General features: G+C 37.4%; 1 protein-coding gene across 1 annotated transcript in view; it reads right to left on the bottom strand.

The window, feature by feature from the left end:
- The window catches only part of LOC131915663 (tripartite motif-containing protein 43-like), a 119041-nt gene that overhangs the window by 53823 nt on the left and 46412 nt on the right, over positions 1 to 18806 (bottom strand). Inside the window, exons 8-10 of the mRNA XM_059269069.1 lie at positions 4290 to 4312; positions 3827 to 3924; positions 2682 to 2768 (exon numbers count right to left, since the gene is read on the bottom strand). Of these exons, the coding sequence (XP_059125052.1) occupies positions 2682 to 2768; positions 3827 to 3924; positions 4290 to 4312 (208 nt within the window). The remainder of the gene's footprint in view (positions 1 to 2681; positions 2769 to 3826; positions 3925 to 4289; positions 4313 to 18806) is intronic.

Genomic DNA, 18806 nt, shown 5'->3' with positions numbered 1-18806 from the left:
CCTGGGTGAGGGAATTGGTGTTGTCAGACTGGTGAAGATTTCTTGTATGTAAAGTTTATTCAGTTTTCTAGCTATAAATACAGTTCAGATATTGATTATTCCTAACTGGAATTAGCATGACTCCTATTGATGGAGTCATGTCCTGTGCTATCATTTATGCTGTGGCTTCTTTGTGGCATCTTCCTGGTGTTTGAATTAAAATCACTACAGTAACAAGTGTTACCTGATAGGAGACCAGGAGATAGAGCCCTTCACTTCCCTTTAAGCAAATTTCTCTGCCTCTAAAGTCATAGCCTTAACCCTAGTTGAGTAGGTCATAGAAGCCATTTAGAATCTGCCTTTGATAATACCAGGGCAGAAGAAGTTGGATGATTTGGTTCATTTAAGGAAACCTTTGGGGTGTGAACTAAGCTTTATGTTAGCTCCCTGATCCTTCTCTTTGGTAGGCTCAGGATTAGGAAAGGAGGCTTGGGATGAAGGCATCCTGAAGTGCAGTTTGATGTGTTTCCTCCTTTGGGAATTCTCTGTTTAGATCTATACTCCATTTTTAACTGGGTTATTTCCTTGATGTCCAGTTTTTTTAGTTCTTTATATATATTTAGTTAGTAACTCTTTGTTGGCTGTGTAGTAGTTAAACTTCTTTTCCTATTATGTGGGCTGCCACTTTGTCCCAATGATGGTGTTCTATGCCAAACAGAAGCTTTTTGGTTCCATGAGGTCCTATTTACTAATTGTTGTTCTTAGTGCTTGAGCTATCGGTGTTCTGTTCAGAAAGCATTTCCTATTCCAAGTGAGGTTAGGACTAATCTTTGCTTTCTCTTCTGTCATATTCAAAATATTTTGCTGAGGTATTTGATCTATTTAGAGTTGAATTCTATACAGGGTGATAAAAATTGATGAATTGGAGTCTTCTACATGAAGCCATCTAGTTTGACCTGGTACATTTATTAAAGATGTCTTCACTTCAGTGTGTATTTTTCACTTTAGAAATAAAAATATCAGGTATTCATATGTGTATGAATTTATGAACTTATGTGTGGAGCTTTAATTTGCTTCCATTGATCAATGCATCTATTTTTATGACAACATCAAAATATTTTTATTATTATAGCTCTGTAGTACAATTTGAACACGGAGATAGTGATGGATCCAGCAGTTGTTTTATTATTCAAGATTGCTTTAGCTTTTCTATTTTTTTGGCATTTTTGTTATCATTGGGATATTTTGGATTTTGTTTTGTTCTTTTTTTGTATTTCCATATGAATCTGATAATTGTCTTTTCAAGATGTCTGAAGAATTCTAGCCTGGGGGTGGACTTTCACTCCTTTAATCTTAGCTCAAAGGAAGAAGAACAGACAGATCTCTGTGACTCTGAGCCCAGCCTCATCTACAGTTCAAATTTTGGGACAGCCAAGGCTACAGAAAGAAATCTTGTCTTGAACCCCACCCTTTACCAAAAAAATAAAAAAATAAATAAATAAATAAATAACAGAAAGATAGATAGATAGATAGATAGATAGATAGATAGATAGATAGATAGATACAAAAAAGAATGGCATCTTTCTTGTAGTGGTAAAACAAGCCTTTAATCAAACCACTGGGGAAGCAGAGACAGAGGCATGTCTGAGACTTCAAGACAAGCCCCCTCCATAGCCTTCTCCAGTATAACCAAAGTTTCAAAAATTTTGTCTAAATGCAATAATAAAGAAGGATAGGAAGGAAGGAAGAGAGAAACCAAGAAAGGAAGAAAGAAAGGAAAGAGGGAAGGAAGGATGTTTCTCTCAGGTGTTGGTGATACAAGCCTTTAATCCCAGCACCTGGAATGCAGAGGACAGCCCAAGCTCTACAGAGAAACCATGTCTCAAAACAACAAAAGAATCTATGTCAAATTGACATTAAATTAGCGAGCACAATACATACCTGTGCTCCAGCCTGACACCATTAAGTGGAATCGCATAGGTAGAGCATATTTTTATAGTACTAGAATGCAGCTGAGGGTCCTGAGTACACTTAAAAGGGGCTTTAACAGCCAACTAGAGCCTGAGTCTCTAAGACTACTCTCAGTATCTAAGCATAATTACTTAATGTTAAATACACAAAAACAAGCAAACAAAAATCACTATGAAATAAGGTTACTTTATGGAATATATGGACTACAGAATAAAAGGTAGTATAGTCTACCATTGTTTCATTTAATAGTATTTTAATATTTAATAGCAATAACGAAAGTAACATAACAGTGGGGAATACTTAAAAATCACTATGGTACTGGATCTCAGATTTCCCCGTGGAGAAGTAAGGCCAGACAGGGTTTTTGAAGGTGCCAGAAGGGTACTTGTGTATGAGGGAACTCTTGGCAACATTCACAAAACTTAAACATCCCTCCTCACAATCAAGGAACACACCAACTCGGCCCAGTGGCTTCTCTATATAGTGCTGGAATACTGGGCATGTGGTGAGGAGACTGTAATGATTACCCTCCTTCACACACACAAGAAGAAAGGCACCTTCAGGTTCAATCACTTGGTTTCTATTCCTTAACAAGGAATCCTTACAGACCCCTACAGCCCAGTCCCAAGAGTCCTTCAAATCAATCTCCCAGTAATATTTCCCTAAGATGAAGCTCTGTGAACTCCAGGTAGCAGAATAGCATCCAGCATAATCCGCAGATGTATCTTTACGGTGAGTTCTGAAGCTCAGTATTCTCATGGCATTAAACAGGTTTATCTTGTTATGGATCATCGTTATGTTTGGTAAGGAAATGCGCACTGTGGGAAGAAACAATATTTAGGTAAAATGACCGTTTACATTTCTCAGGTGAGAGAGGTCCATAGATTCCTCGAGATTTTAAAAGGGGAAGGATAAGGCCTGAGGTTAAATTTGCCTCAAATACACCAATGTCAAGGATTTCCACAAGAAAAGAGTGGTAGCATGCTGAAAAGACTTTAAATTACACATGCCTCAGGGAAGATGTGTGCATTGCAACAAGGGCCAGAGCAAAGGCCGTGCTCATGGATCTACATGAAAAGTTATTTTTATGTAGATATAAGTAGTGATAACTTTCATATTGGTGTTTGCATTTGCATCTTACTGAGCATATTTATACTCAAGGAGTATCTAAATATGCTCTAGAAGTGGATCCCTGAATGTATCTGTCCTCCTTTAACCTCTGGTTCATCTGATACTCTTTCTCTGTGAGGTTACAATTGACTTTCAGATCTACAAGGAGGATTTAGACAATGCCTCATGTCCTATCAATTTGTTTCATTTTCATTGCTCATGATACATGGCTTTGTTTGTTAAGTTATTTTATGATTTTTTTGTTCCTTTGGTGATAGGGTCTTTCTTTTTGTCCTAGACTGTCATAGAACTCAATATGTTGAACAGACTGTCTTCAAACTCATTGGCCATCCTCCATAAACTAGGATTTTGATGCTGGGATTACTAGTGTGAACCTCTTTATCTTGTGTATTTTTTAATTTATAGATAAAATGCAATGTTAGAAATTAATTTCTAACACATTGAAAGTAAAATAATCAAATATCTCCATCACTGGCTACACTTCCTTTGAATTATACTGTCTAGAGTGAAATAACCCTTCTACTCAATGAACAACTGATAGTCTCTTTTCAGCCACTATTACATACAACATGATATTAGTATGCATTTCTGTGTGTTGGTTTGTTTGTAAGATGACCATGGGATTCAATAACAATACAATGTGACTTACCTAGACATATCTCTGGGGAGTTAAAATATTGTATTTGCAAAGGTTATCTCATTATTGAAGGTTAGCTCTGGTCATTTTATCAGTGGAGACACTCACCTTGGAACTGGTTGTAACTTTCGGTCAGTCCAGTGATGGGTAAGGCATTGAGTTCTATTTTAATAGGCTGTGGCATGCTTAGCTGCATTGACTCATTTCTGCAAGGAAAAGAAAATATTGACCTCTGTGGTGCTAAAGATATCACGTAGTGATTAGGAAAAACTTCATTCCAAGTTCAGCCAAACACCTCAGGTTACACAAGCCTGACAACTTGAGCTCAATCCTTGGAACTCTTGATAGAAGGAGAAAGTTATCCTCTGGCCTGCACAAATGTGCAAGTACATGCACACACATTCACACACACACATAAAAATAACAAAACAAATAAAAGAATCCCAAAAATACCACACTTAAACAATTGAGGATTTTCTATATAAAAGATCTCTGCACTTCCTAAGGCAACTTGGACAATTTTATAGCACATTTTTTGGGTATCCAGACTTGCACTGATGGCTAAACTCACCTTCTGAACATGTCGTCCAAACCCTGCAAATAAAACAAAAAAAACTTAGATATCTGAAGATATGAAATACAATGTTAGTTTCTACAGTTCATATAAATGCCAGTCACCATCACACCAATCTATCCTGGTAAATTATATTCATGTCTTAAAATGATGCCAACCACATAGATTAGCAGAACTCGAATTCTTGATGAAATCAGACTAAAGAGTAATTTGAGAAGGACATGGGTATCGACTGTACCTTGTTTTTGAACCCCCACCTGTCTGCAAAGGTAACTTTCCCTGAGCTTCTCTGCAAGCCATAGGGATACTTTAGCTAAAGATACTTCAAAAGGGTGGCCTCACCCCTGCATGCTGCTTCACATGTGTATTTCAGAATTGCAGGATTAGAGGCCTGAGCATTACTGTGAGTTGCAAGGTATCATGTACTACCAAATAGGATCTTTTCTCAAACTGCCAACCTCTTAAAGGACTCACAAAAACACAGTGCTAAAACAGAAGAAATTAAGCCATAGGTTACTTTAATATTGTACACAATATATAAGTAGCGGTAAAGAATGTTGGAAACAGAAATCACTGAATTTCAGTTATCAGAAAAGCAAGGAACAAGAGCCAAAAGTTAAGACTTAATCCTTGAAGAATCTATGGACATAATTTCAAAAAGCTTCTTCTTTCAAGATTATTACAGAATTTTGTTTCTCCAGAAAATTTCTGAAAAGGAAACTCCCTAAAAAAATGCAGGATATATTGAAAGCTATCTTAATATAACAATCACCACTGTAGGACTCAGACAATAAAGCCTCTTCCTGCACTCCTCCATGCTCACCTGCAGCAGGACCACAGATGGCTCCTGGGACTTTGCCATCAGTTCCTGGTACATTTCTTTTAGTTCTTTACTCTTTTGGACCATCATGGATTCACTTGTCCTGAGTTTCTCTAAAACACATTGGCCTTCATTTCTCATAGACTCAATGTGTTTCTCTTCCTCTTCACAGAGGAGTGGATGCAGTTTCCTATACTCTGTCCTGATCATTTCTTCCCGAAGACTCAAGTAGTCCTGAAGAAAAAAAGACATTCCCAATATTCTTTGCAAAGTATTTTGTCCTCCCTCATTCCATCCTCCTATGCTTAAATTCTACAAATGACTTGTATAACTCTGATGCATATACTCTGATTGACTGTCTTCACACCTCAGAAAATGTAAATTCCTTGGTTTCATTTATTTCTTCTTTATTAATTACACAGGCAATCCAACCTAAAGATGCATTTACACCTATATTAGAGGTGCAGAAGTGCCTGAAAAAAGATTAATCATTCATATGTTCACAAAGTTATGAAACTCTGCATGTAGTAATTAGAATTCATGGTGTAGTCATAAAGTCTAACACAGTGTGCACAACCATCAGCAATTCACTCATTAGACCCAGACTCTTCTACCAGAGGCAGACCATTCTTTCCAAGAGCAGAGACATATTACAAACTCAGAATTAGAGGTGAGCAGGACACATATACCAAGTATCCTATCCTAGGCCTTATACTCAACTCTTCAATGGCAAATTTTGAAAATATGTGTATCAAGCTGATTTTAAGCATGGTTCTCATACTCACCGTCCAAAGAGTTCTCATTCTGTTCTCTGCCTCTAAATTCTCTTGATTTTCCTGGACCTTCTCCCATAAAGATGCCATTTGCTTCAAAAGTCTGTCCTGTAAAAAAACAATGAGTATCAATTTTGAAAAAAACAACTGATTGACAGACTCTTGGGCAATTAATACAATTATTGTAGTGAGAGTACCAGAATCAAAATTATCCTTCATTTTCTTCTTTTTGTAACTATGAATATTAGATTAGACTCCAGAATTAGAAAATGCAGCTTACCCTTTTGCTCAGGTATATTGATGAATTATTTTGATTACCTGTTTGGCTGTACCTGACTCCAATGTACTTTTCCTAATTTAGTCTCCAGCCATAGACATTTTTAAAAGATAGGAAGTTAGTGTTGCACTCTCCAGTGACCTGGGCATAATGTATCATAAAATACAAATGACCTTTACACTCAGGGTACCCCAAGGATGCTTACATTCCTCGTCAACCTTTCTTCATTAGATGTTAATAAAGTACCACCATTCTGAAAACAGTGCCTTTGTCATAATGAGGACCAGCATCTTCCTGTGGTTTGCTAAGCCTACATCTCTCCAGCTTGCAAGTTCTCTCAGAAGCATCACTTACCATTTGATCCTCAGCAGCTGCTTCAATGGGACAGTGTCTGTGTCCTCTGTGCTCATGGGAGTTTGAGCAGAGTGGACAGAGGAAGATCCTGTTCTCAGCACAGAAGATCTTCTTAGTACCCTCGTGGGTCAGACACTTTTGCTCCTCAGAGTTCAGGTCCTTCATGAGGCTGGCTTGTCTGACAATGGACACCAGCTTCTTCAAAACAATGTTGGTTCTCAATTCCTTCCCATATTGTTCTCTACACAAAGGGCATCGGACAGGAGGTTGGATGTCTTCCCAGGACAGATGGAGGCAGGCTCGACAGAAGCTGTGACCACAGCTTATGGTGACTGGGTCTGTCAGGCAGCTCAGGCAGATGAAGCAGGTGAGTTCTTTCTGGAAGGCTTGTGAGATGTCTGACTCCATTTTTCTGAAGGAAGAAAAGCAGAAGAATTGCTATTATTCCACCCCAGAGAAGCCAGAAACAGCTCAAAAACTGATGCAAGTTGTGATTTAATTCTGTGTATGGCAAAGCAGGCTTCATTTTTCAGGAACAAAAAATCAAGATAAGTATAGGATTGCAGGTGATGATCTTTCCTCTTTCACTCTTCTTGACAGAAATATAGATTAATCTGATGTCCTTCTGAGCCATTCCACCTGCATCTTTTTTGGAGACTCCCTTCAAATTAGTGTCTTGGTTGCTGGTCTGAGACATGCTTTCCAAGTGTTTATAAATAAATATATACTAGAGTCATCAAACTCCTTCAAGTCCACAAGTTTGCATTTCCCTGCAGACATAGGTATGATAAACACACCCTTCTTTGTTGGCTATCCAAGAAAACACTCCCTGTTTTCACATGGTCCCTAGTAAATGCTTTGCTTAATTTCTGATTTTAGCACCTTAGTTCTTCACATCCTCCTGTCCCACCCCTTGACACTTGAAGGCAACATTAGTTACTTGACTTCTTTCTGATGCAAATAGTTAACAAGAATAAGAATTAGTGAGGCTCATAATTCAAGGATATGTCCATCATTGTGGGGAAGAAATGGTGGCAGGAGCTTGAGGGAACTGGTCTCATAGCATCCAAAATCAGCAAGAAGAAAGCAAGGAACACTTGCTGCTCAGCTCCTGTTCCCTTTTCCTTAGTTTGAGACCTCAAACCATGGAATGGTCAAGTGATCTCATGAGCATTTAGTGTGGATCTTACCAACTGTAGTGAATCTAACCCCCAATAATCCTTCACAGACATCCCTAGAGGTTTCCATATCTATCCTAAATCCCATCAAGTTGAATTCTAGGGTACTCTCTGTGGAAACTTGTTTGTTTATCAAAGATACAGTTCCTGGCTTCAGTTTATGGGATGGACCTTTAGGCATAAATGTGGCTGTAATGACTCTAGTAGAATTTCCTATTTAATCAACAGGCACCCATTGTTCCTTCTCTTTGAAGGTCTACACAAATAAAGAATCTTGGATTGAGTGACATAAACATCCCCCAAATAATTTCTGCTTCTGTGGTCTGAAGCAAATGGAATCCATGGCTTTAGCTGGTGGTCCTATTTACCTTGAAAATAATACTAATACTCATTGTCAAGATTATTTTAGAAAAGAGATGGAGACTCCAATGCTGCCTTCCTTAACTTACCTAATCACCTCCATTTGATATTTTTTTCTGTGTATTGGATACTTCATTATTTTTGAATGCCTAATGCATACAGGCTTACAGCACAATGGGAGAACCCGGAGGGCAGAAGTTGCTACTGATGATTTACAATCTTGCACCTCAGCTGTTAATGCCCAATATGCAGGATATACAGAAAGGAAACTTCCCTTAAGCATTCAGGAGGGTGGAAACCGGCAGGGAATTAGCATAGGGAGGATATTAAGTTCAAGGTCAGCAAGCAAGCCAACAGTTACCCAAAACAGGAGCCAGGGCCATACAGGTCCTCCCTTTTACTAAAAAATGAGCTTCTGATACATCATTCCAAAACAATTTATGAATTCACAGAAATAATGAAAACTGAATGCGAAATTTAAAAAATTGCACCAGATTATAACCAGGATCTACTTTCCTGAATAGAATATTATGTTTAGTTTTCTCTAATTTAATTACATATATACTTCCAACCTAGTAAATCAACTAATAGCAGGAAGAGCCAGTATTTCAAAGATGGTAAACTATTATCAAGCATTATTTCACACTGTGATGTTTCCCTATAGTTTATAACAGGGAAATACTAAAATATTTTCCTTTACTAAATAATGAGTTTTCACTATTATACATAGTACTCATAGAATATATCTCTAACTGCTAATAGTTATCAATCTATTCAGAGCAATTATTTTATATATTATACATGTATAATTAACTTAGATGTGTTGATCTCACATCTATGAACTACATACAGAAATACTCTATAAATATTCTTAAAATTAAGAGAAAGATCAAAATTGAAAGGTGGAACATGAGAGCAAAGAAGGACTGTAAATCGATAAACTACAATTATCTATACCTGTAACTCATAATATATTTAAAAAGCAAGATGACCAAATGGGAGCAGAGTCTCTTTTGATAAATAGCCAAATTTTAAGCATTTTTTAGTAGAAACCTCAGTTTGGTAATAAATTAAAATAGAAAACACCAATGACTATCAATCTTAAACTATGCACTTACCCAAGAAATAGTCTCCAGCCTCAGCAGTGTTTTGTGGAGATACAGCAATATTAGCTCAGCTCTGGGGTATGATCCTCAATGTGTGGAGGAGATAGATCTAGCAGTCTAGGAGCCACAAGACATGGAGACTCACTCTGTCTGGTCTAGAGAAGAATCAAGCTGGCTGGCCCCTGAAGTGTCCTTATATACTCTCTAAAGACCACACCCACTTCCTCCCATGTTGCTTTTACCAATGCTTGCTGTAGGTGAGCTCCTGTGAATAGCAGTATTCTAAATGCATGGAAGATTGAATTAACTCTATGGCCAGTATCCACAAACAAATCTCTACAACAAGGTTTCCAGAGGTCATGCTTAGCTGGGTGTGGTAGCTCACACCTTTAATCCTTAGAGTCACAGAGGATAAGCTACTGAAGCAGGAGGAGTTTTAGTACAAGGACTGTATAGAATATACAGCAATAACTTTTCAAAAATAAATAAATAAATAAATAAATAAATAAATAAATAAATAAATAAATAGAAAATTTGCTACAATATTTCACTGTTTCTAAATAATTTGTGGTGTGCTTATATTCTTGCTTTTCCTTTTGTAATTTCACAGTTAATGATATCAATCTGTGATTTTAGTAAATATCAACATTAAAGAATTCTCAAAAATTCTTTAGAGTTTTGTTCAACTCATTTTTATCATATTTACCTCAACTGTGATTTCAGAGTTTCATCCCTTTCTCTACCCACTCAACTGTCTGTTCTTTTCTTTTTTCTTTTTTTAACACATACTTGGGGAAGCCAGGCAGTGGTGGCACATACCTCCAGTCCTAGCATTCTGGAGGCAGAGGCAGGCAGATCTCTGTGAGTTAGAGGCTAGCCTGATCTACAAAATGAATTCAAATCTGTGCTCCAACAATACACAGAGAAACTAGGTCTGAATAAATAAAATATTTGATTAACTAAAATCCAAGTGTCTCTGATTTTCCTTGGGAGGGAATTTTCTTGATTGAATCATTTGAAGTGGGAAGCCCCACCTAAACTCAGAAGTTTTGAGGTTTGAGAATCCACCTTAAATCTTAGCTGGTGGCAGCCTATATAAAGGACATGGAAGAAGGAAACTCTCTCATCTTTGCTCTTTGACCTCTTGCTCTCATTCTCACTGCCAAGTTCATCCTATCACTGGTATTAGATTCTATTTTTAGGGAGGATTTCAAAGTATACTGAAGACAGGCTGGTACATCCAGCCTTGTAGACTGAACCACTTCTCTCTCTCACTCTCTCTCTCTCTCTCTCTCTCTCTCTCTCTCTCTCTGTATGTGTGCTCATATCCATTTAGTTTTGTTTCTGTAGATTCAAGGTAGTTGCTACACTTATCTCTTGGGTTTTAGTTAACTCCACGTGTAGTCAAATTGACAATAAGGAATAGCCATCAGAAGGGCTGACCACTTGGTGTTGGATGATCAGTTAGGGAGCTTGTCCCTAATAGAGCCTAATTTTTTGTCTAGGGATGGGACTCTCAAAATTTCCCACATTCATACCAACATATTCATTGTTCTGGTCTTGTTTATGCAACCATTTCTAGGAGAGAATGTTTCACAGCACACTCCCTGGTATTCTGGCTCTCACTGTCTTTCTGTCCCCTCTTCCACAATATTTCTGGAACCATTAATGTAGGATATAGAGGTGTATGTTGGGGTTCAGATCCCCATGATCTCTTTATTTTTACATTCTGTCCAGTTGTGGTATCCTATGAGTGTCTGCCTGTATGGCTGACCGATTCTTTTCTATGTGCTTTTAAATAAGCATGACTAGGTTTTACTTACTTGATCTGAAATCTAATGTATTCTTTAGTTAAATAACACACCAGATCAAAGATTAAATTGTTTCAGGGATTGGGATTTCAACGAATCCAAAGGAATAACTACTAGGAGGACTGGCAGAAAAACAAATGTTCTTAGTAGTATTTGTCATGCAAGTTGTCAACACTGAGATGTGTTTAGTATTTAGAGAGAACAAGGAACCATAATGGGTATCTTAACACAGCTTTCAAGGAGTGTGTAAGATGATGATGAGAAAGATGCTAATATTACATGTAACTTACCCATTAAGTACTGGCTGAGGGAACTGGAGTTGTCAGACTGGTGAAGATTTCCTTTATGTAAAGTTTATTTGAGTTTTTTAGCTATAAATATGGTTCAGATAAGGATTATTCCTAACTGGAGTTAGCAGGAACCCTATTAATGGAGTCATGACCTGTGCTATCATTCATGCTGTGGCTTCTATGTAGCATCTTCCTGGTGTTTGAATTAAAAACATTACAGTAACAGTTGTTACCTGATGGGAGACCAGGAGATGGTGCCTTTTGGTTCCCCTTTATGCAGTTTTCTTTGCCTCTAAAGTCATAGCTAAATCTTGGAAAGCCTTAACCCAAGTTAAAGCCATTTAGAATCTGCCTTTGAGAATACTAGGGCAAAAGAAGTTGGATGATTTGGTTCATTTCAGGAAACTTGGGATGTGAACTAAACTTTATATAGAGCTCCCTGATCCTTCTCTTTTCGGTGAGCTCAGGATTAGGAAGGGAGGCTATAGAATGAAGGCATCCTGAAGTGAAGATTGATGTGTTTCTTCCTTTGGGAGATCTCTCTTTAGATCTATACTCCATTTTGAATTAGGTTAATTGATTTCTTGATGTCCAGTTTCTTTAATTCTTTATATGTTTTAGATATTAGCCCTTTATTGGTTGTGTAGTAGTTAAACTTCTTTTCCTATTCTGTAGACTGCTATTTTGTCTCAATGATAGTGTCCTATGCCAAACAGAAGCTTTTCAGTTCCATGAGATCCTATTTATTAACTGTTGTTCTTAATGCCTGTGCTATTGGTGCTCTGTTCAGAAAGTCTTTTCTTGTCCCAGTGAGTTCAAGGCTATTCCCCATTTTCTCTTCTATCATATTGAATGTATATGGCTGAGATCTTTGATCTATTTAAAGTTGAGTTCTATACAGGGTGATAAATATTGATGTATTTGTAGTCTTCCACATGAGCCCATCTAGTTTGATCAGTTATATTTCTTAAAGATGATGCCTCCATTTTTGTATATATTTTTGCCTTTTTAAGAAAAAAAATTCAAGTGTCCAATGTCTCTAGATATATGACTTTATTTGTAGATCTCCATTTGTTTCCATTGATCAATGTGTCTATTTTTATACCAACATCAAACTTTTTTATTACTATAGCTCTGTAATACAATTTGCAAACAATGATAGTGATTTATCCAACAGTTCTTTCATTGTTCATGATTGTGTTTGCTTTCCTGAGTTTTTTCCCTGTTTTTTGTTCTTGTGTTTGGTTTTTTTGTTTGTTTGTTTGTTTGGTATTTCTATATAAATCTGACAATTGTCCTTTCAAGATCTCTAAAGAATTTTGGGCCTGGAAACACCCTACATGCCCCTCAACTGAAGAATGGATTAAGAAAATGTGGTACATATACACAATGGCATACTACATAGCAGAAAAATTAATGACATCATGAAATTTGCAAGCAAATAGATGGAATTAGAAAATGTCATCCTGAGTGAGGTAACCCAGACTCAGAAAGACATGCATGGTGTGTATCCACACATAAGTGGATTCTAGATGTAAAGCAATGGATAATCAGACAACAGCCCACAACTCCAGAGAAGCTAGCTAACAAGGAAGAACCAAAGAGGGATGCATGGATCATCATGGGAAGGAGAAGTACATGAGATCTTCATGAGTAAACTGGGGATGATGGGTGGGCAAAGGAGGGTAGGGGATAGGGCATGAGATCCTAAGGGAATGGAATGGTTGAGCTGGAACAGGGCTTGAGGGGAAAACCAATGGCGGAGATACTATGATACAGGGAGATACCATGGAGATAGAGAGAAAACTTTTGCTTGGGAAGTTGCCAGGAATCCCCAAAGATGACCTCAGCATGGATTACTAGAAATTGTGGAGAAGGTACCTGAACTGAACTGGCTTACCCATGCATCAGACCAGTGAATACCCTAACTGTCATCACAGAGCTTCTCTCCAAAGACTGATGGAAGAAGATCTAGAGATCCATAGCAAAATACCAGGCAAAGCTCCAGGGAGAAGAGGGGTTCTACAAGCAAGTGTATCAGGATCATGATGGGGAAACCTGCAGAGATGACCAACCCAAATAAAGACAGGGGGATCTTTCTTGTGTTAGTGACATAAGTCTTTAATCTCAGCACGGGGAAAGGAGAGAAAGGGATATCTCTTGAGTTCAAGGACACCCTGGTCTATAGCCTGCTCAAGAACAGACAAGGCTACACAAAGAAACTCTGTCTAATATAATAAATAAAAGCAAGCAAAAACACAAGAAAGAAAGAAGGAAGGGAAGAAAGGAAAGAAGGCAGGAAGGAAGAAAAGAAAGAAAGGAAGAAAGAAAAAAGAGAAAGAGAGAAAAAGAGTTTTTTACATGTGTTGGTGGTGCATAACTTTAATATCAGCACTTGGGATGTGTAGAGGAGAACCAAGACTACACAGACAAACCCTGTCTCCAAAAAACAAAATATCCTGTGTCAAGCCATCTGACAGATGTGGGGTTGGTGAAGATCTTTTCCCATTCTGTAGGCTGTCCTTTTGTCTTGTTGACCATATCCTTTGCCCTACAAAAGCTTCTCAGTTTCAAGAGGTCCTATTTATTAACTGTTCCTCTCAGTGTCTGTGCTACTGGTGTTGTATTTAGGAAGTGATCTCCAGTGTCAATGTGCTCAAGACTACTTCCAAATTTCTCTTCTATGAGGATCAGAATAACTAGATTTATGTTCAGGTCTTTGATCCACTTGGACTTAAGCTTTGTGCACAGTGACAAATATGGATCTATTTGCAATCTTCTACCTGTTGACATCCAGTTCTGCCAGCACCATTTGTTGAAGATGCTTTCTTCATTCCATTGTACAGTTTTGGCTTCTTTGTCAAAAATTAGGTGTTCATACATGTGCACGTTAATGTCGGGGTCTTCAGTTTGGTTCCATTGGTCCACATGTCAGTTTTTATGCCAGTACCAAGCTGTTTCTATTACTGTAGCTCTATAGTAGAGCTTGAAGCCAGGGATCTTGATGCCTCCAGAGGTTGTTTTATTGTACAGGATTCTTTTGGCTATCCTGGGTGTTTTGTTTTTCCATATGAAATTGAGTATTGTTCTTACCAGGTCTGTGAAGAATTTTGATGGGGATTGCATTGAATCTGTAGATTGCTTTTGGTAAGATTGCCATTTTTACTATGTTAATCCTATCTACCCATGAGCATGGGAGATCTTTCCATTTTCTGATATCTTCTTCAAATTCTTTTTTCAGGGACTTAAAGTTCTTGTCATACAGGTCCTTCACTTGCTTAGTTAGAGTTACCCCAAGGTTGTTTGTATTATTTGTGGGTATTGTAAAGGGTGATATTTCTCTCATTTCATTCTCAGCCTGTTTGTCATTTGTGTATAGGAGGGCTACTGATTTTTTGAGTTAATCGTGTATCCTGCCACTTTACTGAAGGAGTTTATAAGCTGTAAGAGTTCTTGGGTCAAATTTTGGGGTCAATTCTGAATCCTTTCATGTCACCAGCAAATACTGAAAGTTTGACTTCTTCCTTTCCAATTTATATCCCCTTGATCTCCTATTGTTGTCTTATTGCTCTAGCTAGAACTTCAAGTACTATTTTGAGTAAATATGGGGAGATTGTACAGACTTGCCTTGTTCCTGATTTTAGTGGATTTTTTTTTAGTTTCTCTCCATTTACTTTGATATTGTCTGTTGGCTTGTTGTAAATTGCCTTTACCATGTTTAGGTATGTTTCTTGTAGTCCTGATCTCTCCAAGACCTTTATCATGAAGGGGTGTTGAATTTTTAAAATGCCTTTTCAGCATCTAATGAAATGATCATGTGTTTTTTTCTTTCAATCTGTTTATATGGTGTAACACATTGACAGACTTTTGTATGTTGAACCAACCTTGCATCTCTGAGATGAAGCCTACTTGGTCATGGTGGATAATGTTTTTGATGTGTTCTTGGAGTCTGTTTGCCAATATTTTATTGAGTATTTTGGCATCAATGTGGCTGAGGGACATTGTTCTGTAATTCTCTTTCTTTGTTGCATCTTTGTTTGGCTTGGGAATCAGAGTAACTGTAGTTTCATACAAGGAGTTTGGTAATGTTCCTTCTGTTTCTATTTTGTAGAACAATTTGAAGAGTATTGGTATTAACTCTTTTTGAATAATTGGTAGAATTCTGTGTTCAAGCCATCTTGTCCTGGGCTTTTGTTGGTTGGGAGACTTTTAATGACTGCTTCTATTTTTTACGGGTCATTGGTCTATTTAAATAGTTTATCTGATCTTTGCTTAACTTAAGTATGAGGTACCTATCCAGAAAATTGTCCATTTCTTTTAGGTTTTCTAATTTTGTGGAGTAAAGTTATTTGAAGTATGACATGATGATTCTCTGGATTTCCTCATTGGCAGTTTTTATCTCTCCCTTTTCTTTTCTGATTTTGCTGATTTAGATGCACTCTCTCTGCCTTTTGGTTAATCTGGAAAAAGGCTTGCCTATATTGTTATTTTCTCAAAGAACCAACTCTTTGTTTCATTGATTCTTTGTATTGTTCTCTTTGTTCCTATTTTATTGATTTCTGCTCTCAATTTGATTATTTTCTGGCTTCTCTTCCTCCTGGGTGACTTTGCTTCTTCTTGTTCTAGAGCTTTCAGGTGTGCTGTTCAGTCACTAGTGTGAGATTTTTCCAACTTCTTTATGTGGGCATTTAGTGCTGTGAATTTTCCTCTTAGTACTGCTTTCATAGTGTCCCATAAGTTTGGGTATGTGGTATATTCATTTTCATTGATCTCTAGGAAGTTTTTAATTTCTTTCTTCATTACTTCCTTGACCCATTCGTGATTCATTTAAGCATTATTCAGTTTCCATGAGATTGTAAGCTTTCTGTTATTTATGTTGTTGAAATCTAACTTTAAACCATGGTGGTCTGATTAAATACAGGAGGTTATTCCAGTTTTTTTTTTTTTTTGTATCTGTTGAGATTTGCTTTGTGACTGAGTATGTGGTTGATTTTAGAGAAGGTTCCATGGAGTACTGAGAAGTTATGTTCTTTTTTGTTAGGGCAGAATGTTCCATAGATATCAATTAAGTCCATTTGAGTCATAACATCTGTTAAGTCCTTTATTTCTCTGTTAAGTTTCGATTTGGCTGATCTGTCAAGTGGTGAGAGTGGGGTGTTGAAGTCTGCCACTATTAATGTGTTGGGTTTTATATGTGGTTTAAGCTTTAGTAATGTTTCTTTTACATATGTGGGTGCCCCTGTGTTTGGGGCATAAATTATCAGAATGGAAACTTCATCTTTTTGGATCTTTCCTGTGATGAGTGTGTGATGCCCTTCTTGATCTCTTTTGATTGATTTTAGTTTGAAGTCTATTTTGCTGGATATTAGGATGGCTACACCCACATGCTTCTTAAGACCATTTGATTGGAAAGTCTTTTCCCAGCCTTTTATTCTGAGGTAATGCCTATCTTTGAATTTGAGGTATGTTTCTTTTATGCAGCAGAAAGCTGGGTCCTGCTTTCATATCCATTCTGTAAGCCTGTGCCTTATTATATGTGAATTAAGTCCATTGATATTAAGTGGTATTTATGAGCAGTGATTGTTAGTGCCTGTTATCTTTTGGTGGTAGTGTGTGTGTATTTCTCTTCTTTGGGATATACTGCTGTGGTGATATCTATTGCCTATATTTTTGTGGGTGTATCTGACTTGTTATGTTGGATATTTTTTTTCTAGTACTTTCTGTTGGGCTGGATTTGTGGGTAGGTATTGTTTACGTCTTGTTTTGTCTTGGAATTTCTTGTTCACTCTGTCTATGTTGATTTAAAGTTTTGCTGGGTATATTAGTCTAGGCTGACATCCACGGTCTCTTAGTGTCTGCTTTACATCTTTCCAGGTCCTTCTGGCTTTCAAAATCTCCATTGAGCAATCAGGTGTTATTCTGATGGGTCTGCCTTTATAAGTCACTTGGCCTTTTTCCTTTGCTGCTCTTAATATTCTTTCTTTAGTCTGTAGGTTTAGTTGTTTATTTATTACGTGGTGAGGAGACTTTAGTGAGGGTCTAGTCAGTTTTGTGTTCTATAGGCTTCTTGTATCTTCATAGATATTTTTCTTTTCATTTCTTTTCTTTCTTTATTTTGTTTTTTTTGTTTGTATTGTTTTTTTTTTTTTTTTAGTTTTTTTTAAGACAGGATTTCTCTATGTAGCTTTGTGCCTTTCCTGGAACTCACTCTTTAGCACAAGCTGGTCTTGATCTCACAGAGATCTACCTGGCCGTGCCTCCCAAGTGCTGGGATTAAAGGCCCTGGCTGATATTTTTTTCTTTATGTTGGGAAAGTTTTCTTCTCTGATCTTGTTGAATATATTTTCTGTGCCTTTGAGTTGGTATTCTTCTTTTTCTTCTATCCCTATTATTCTTAGGTTTGGCCTTTTCATTGTATCCCCGATTTCCTGGACGTTTTGTGTTATGTCAATTTTGGTTTTGGTATTTTATTTGACTGAGGAATCTATTTCCTCCATAGTATCCTCCACACCAGAGATTCTCTCTTCCATCTCTCGAATTCTGTTGGTTATGCTTGCATCGGTGTTTCCTGTTCATTTACTCAGATCTTCTATTTCCATCATTCCCTCTGTTTGCGTATTCTTCATTGTTTCTATTTCCCTTTTCAGGTCTTGAACTGTTTCCCTCACATGTTTAATTGATTTTTTATTGTTGTTTTGGCTATCTTGAAGGGATATATAGATTTCTTCCAATTTTTTGTTTGTCTTTTCCTCAATTTTATTTTTCATTTTTTCTTGAATGGCCTCTAACATCATCATGATGTTATTCTTTTTTTTTTTTTTTTTGTATTTCCATACAGGATTTCTCTGTGTAGCTTTGTTCCTTTCCTGGATCTCAATCTATAAACCAGGCTGGCCTCTAACTCACAGAGATCTGCCTACCTCTGCCTCCCCATAGCTGGGATTAAAGGCATGCCCCACCACCGCCTGGTTGTGATGTTATTCTTAAGGTCATGTTCTTCTGCTTCTTCTATATTGTGATGTTCAGGTCTTGCTGTTGAAGGAGGGCTAGGTTCCAATGATTCCCTATTGTTCTTTATGTTGTTGTATGTATTTTGCATTGATGTCTGCCCATCTCCTCCTCTCTTGGTCCAATTTGAGTTCTTGGTCCAATGCGAGCTCTTGGTCTAATGTAAGCATGTGATTTAGTGTCTGTGCTACAGGAAGTGGCTAGGATCTCAGGTGGATGGATATGGGAGCAGGGAATGTAGATTGCAGGGTCTGGTGGGGGGTCTTGGTATTGCTTTTACTAATGCTTGCTGAGGTGAGTTCCTGTATATAGCAGTATTCTAAATGGAATGGAAGATTAAATTAACTCTATGGCCAGTATCCACATTCAAATCTTCACAAAAAGATTCCTTACTCACAGCTTACCTGGGTGTGGTAGCTCTCACCTTTAATGCTAGAGTCCTACAGATAAGGCTGCTGAAGCAGGAGGAGTGTTAGTTCAAGGCCTGCCTAGCATATACAGTAAGAACTTGTCTAAAAAAAAAGTTCTAAAATTCTA

Source organism: Peromyscus eremicus, chromosome 7, assembly GCF_949786415.1.
Source record: "Peromyscus eremicus chromosome 7, PerEre_H2_v1, whole genome shotgun sequence".
Classification (NCBI taxonomy): Eukaryota; Metazoa; Chordata; class Mammalia; order Rodentia; family Cricetidae; genus Peromyscus; species Peromyscus eremicus.
The sequence above is the reverse complement of the archived record's forward strand: the minus strand, read 5'-3'. Positions and strand labels throughout refer to the sequence as shown.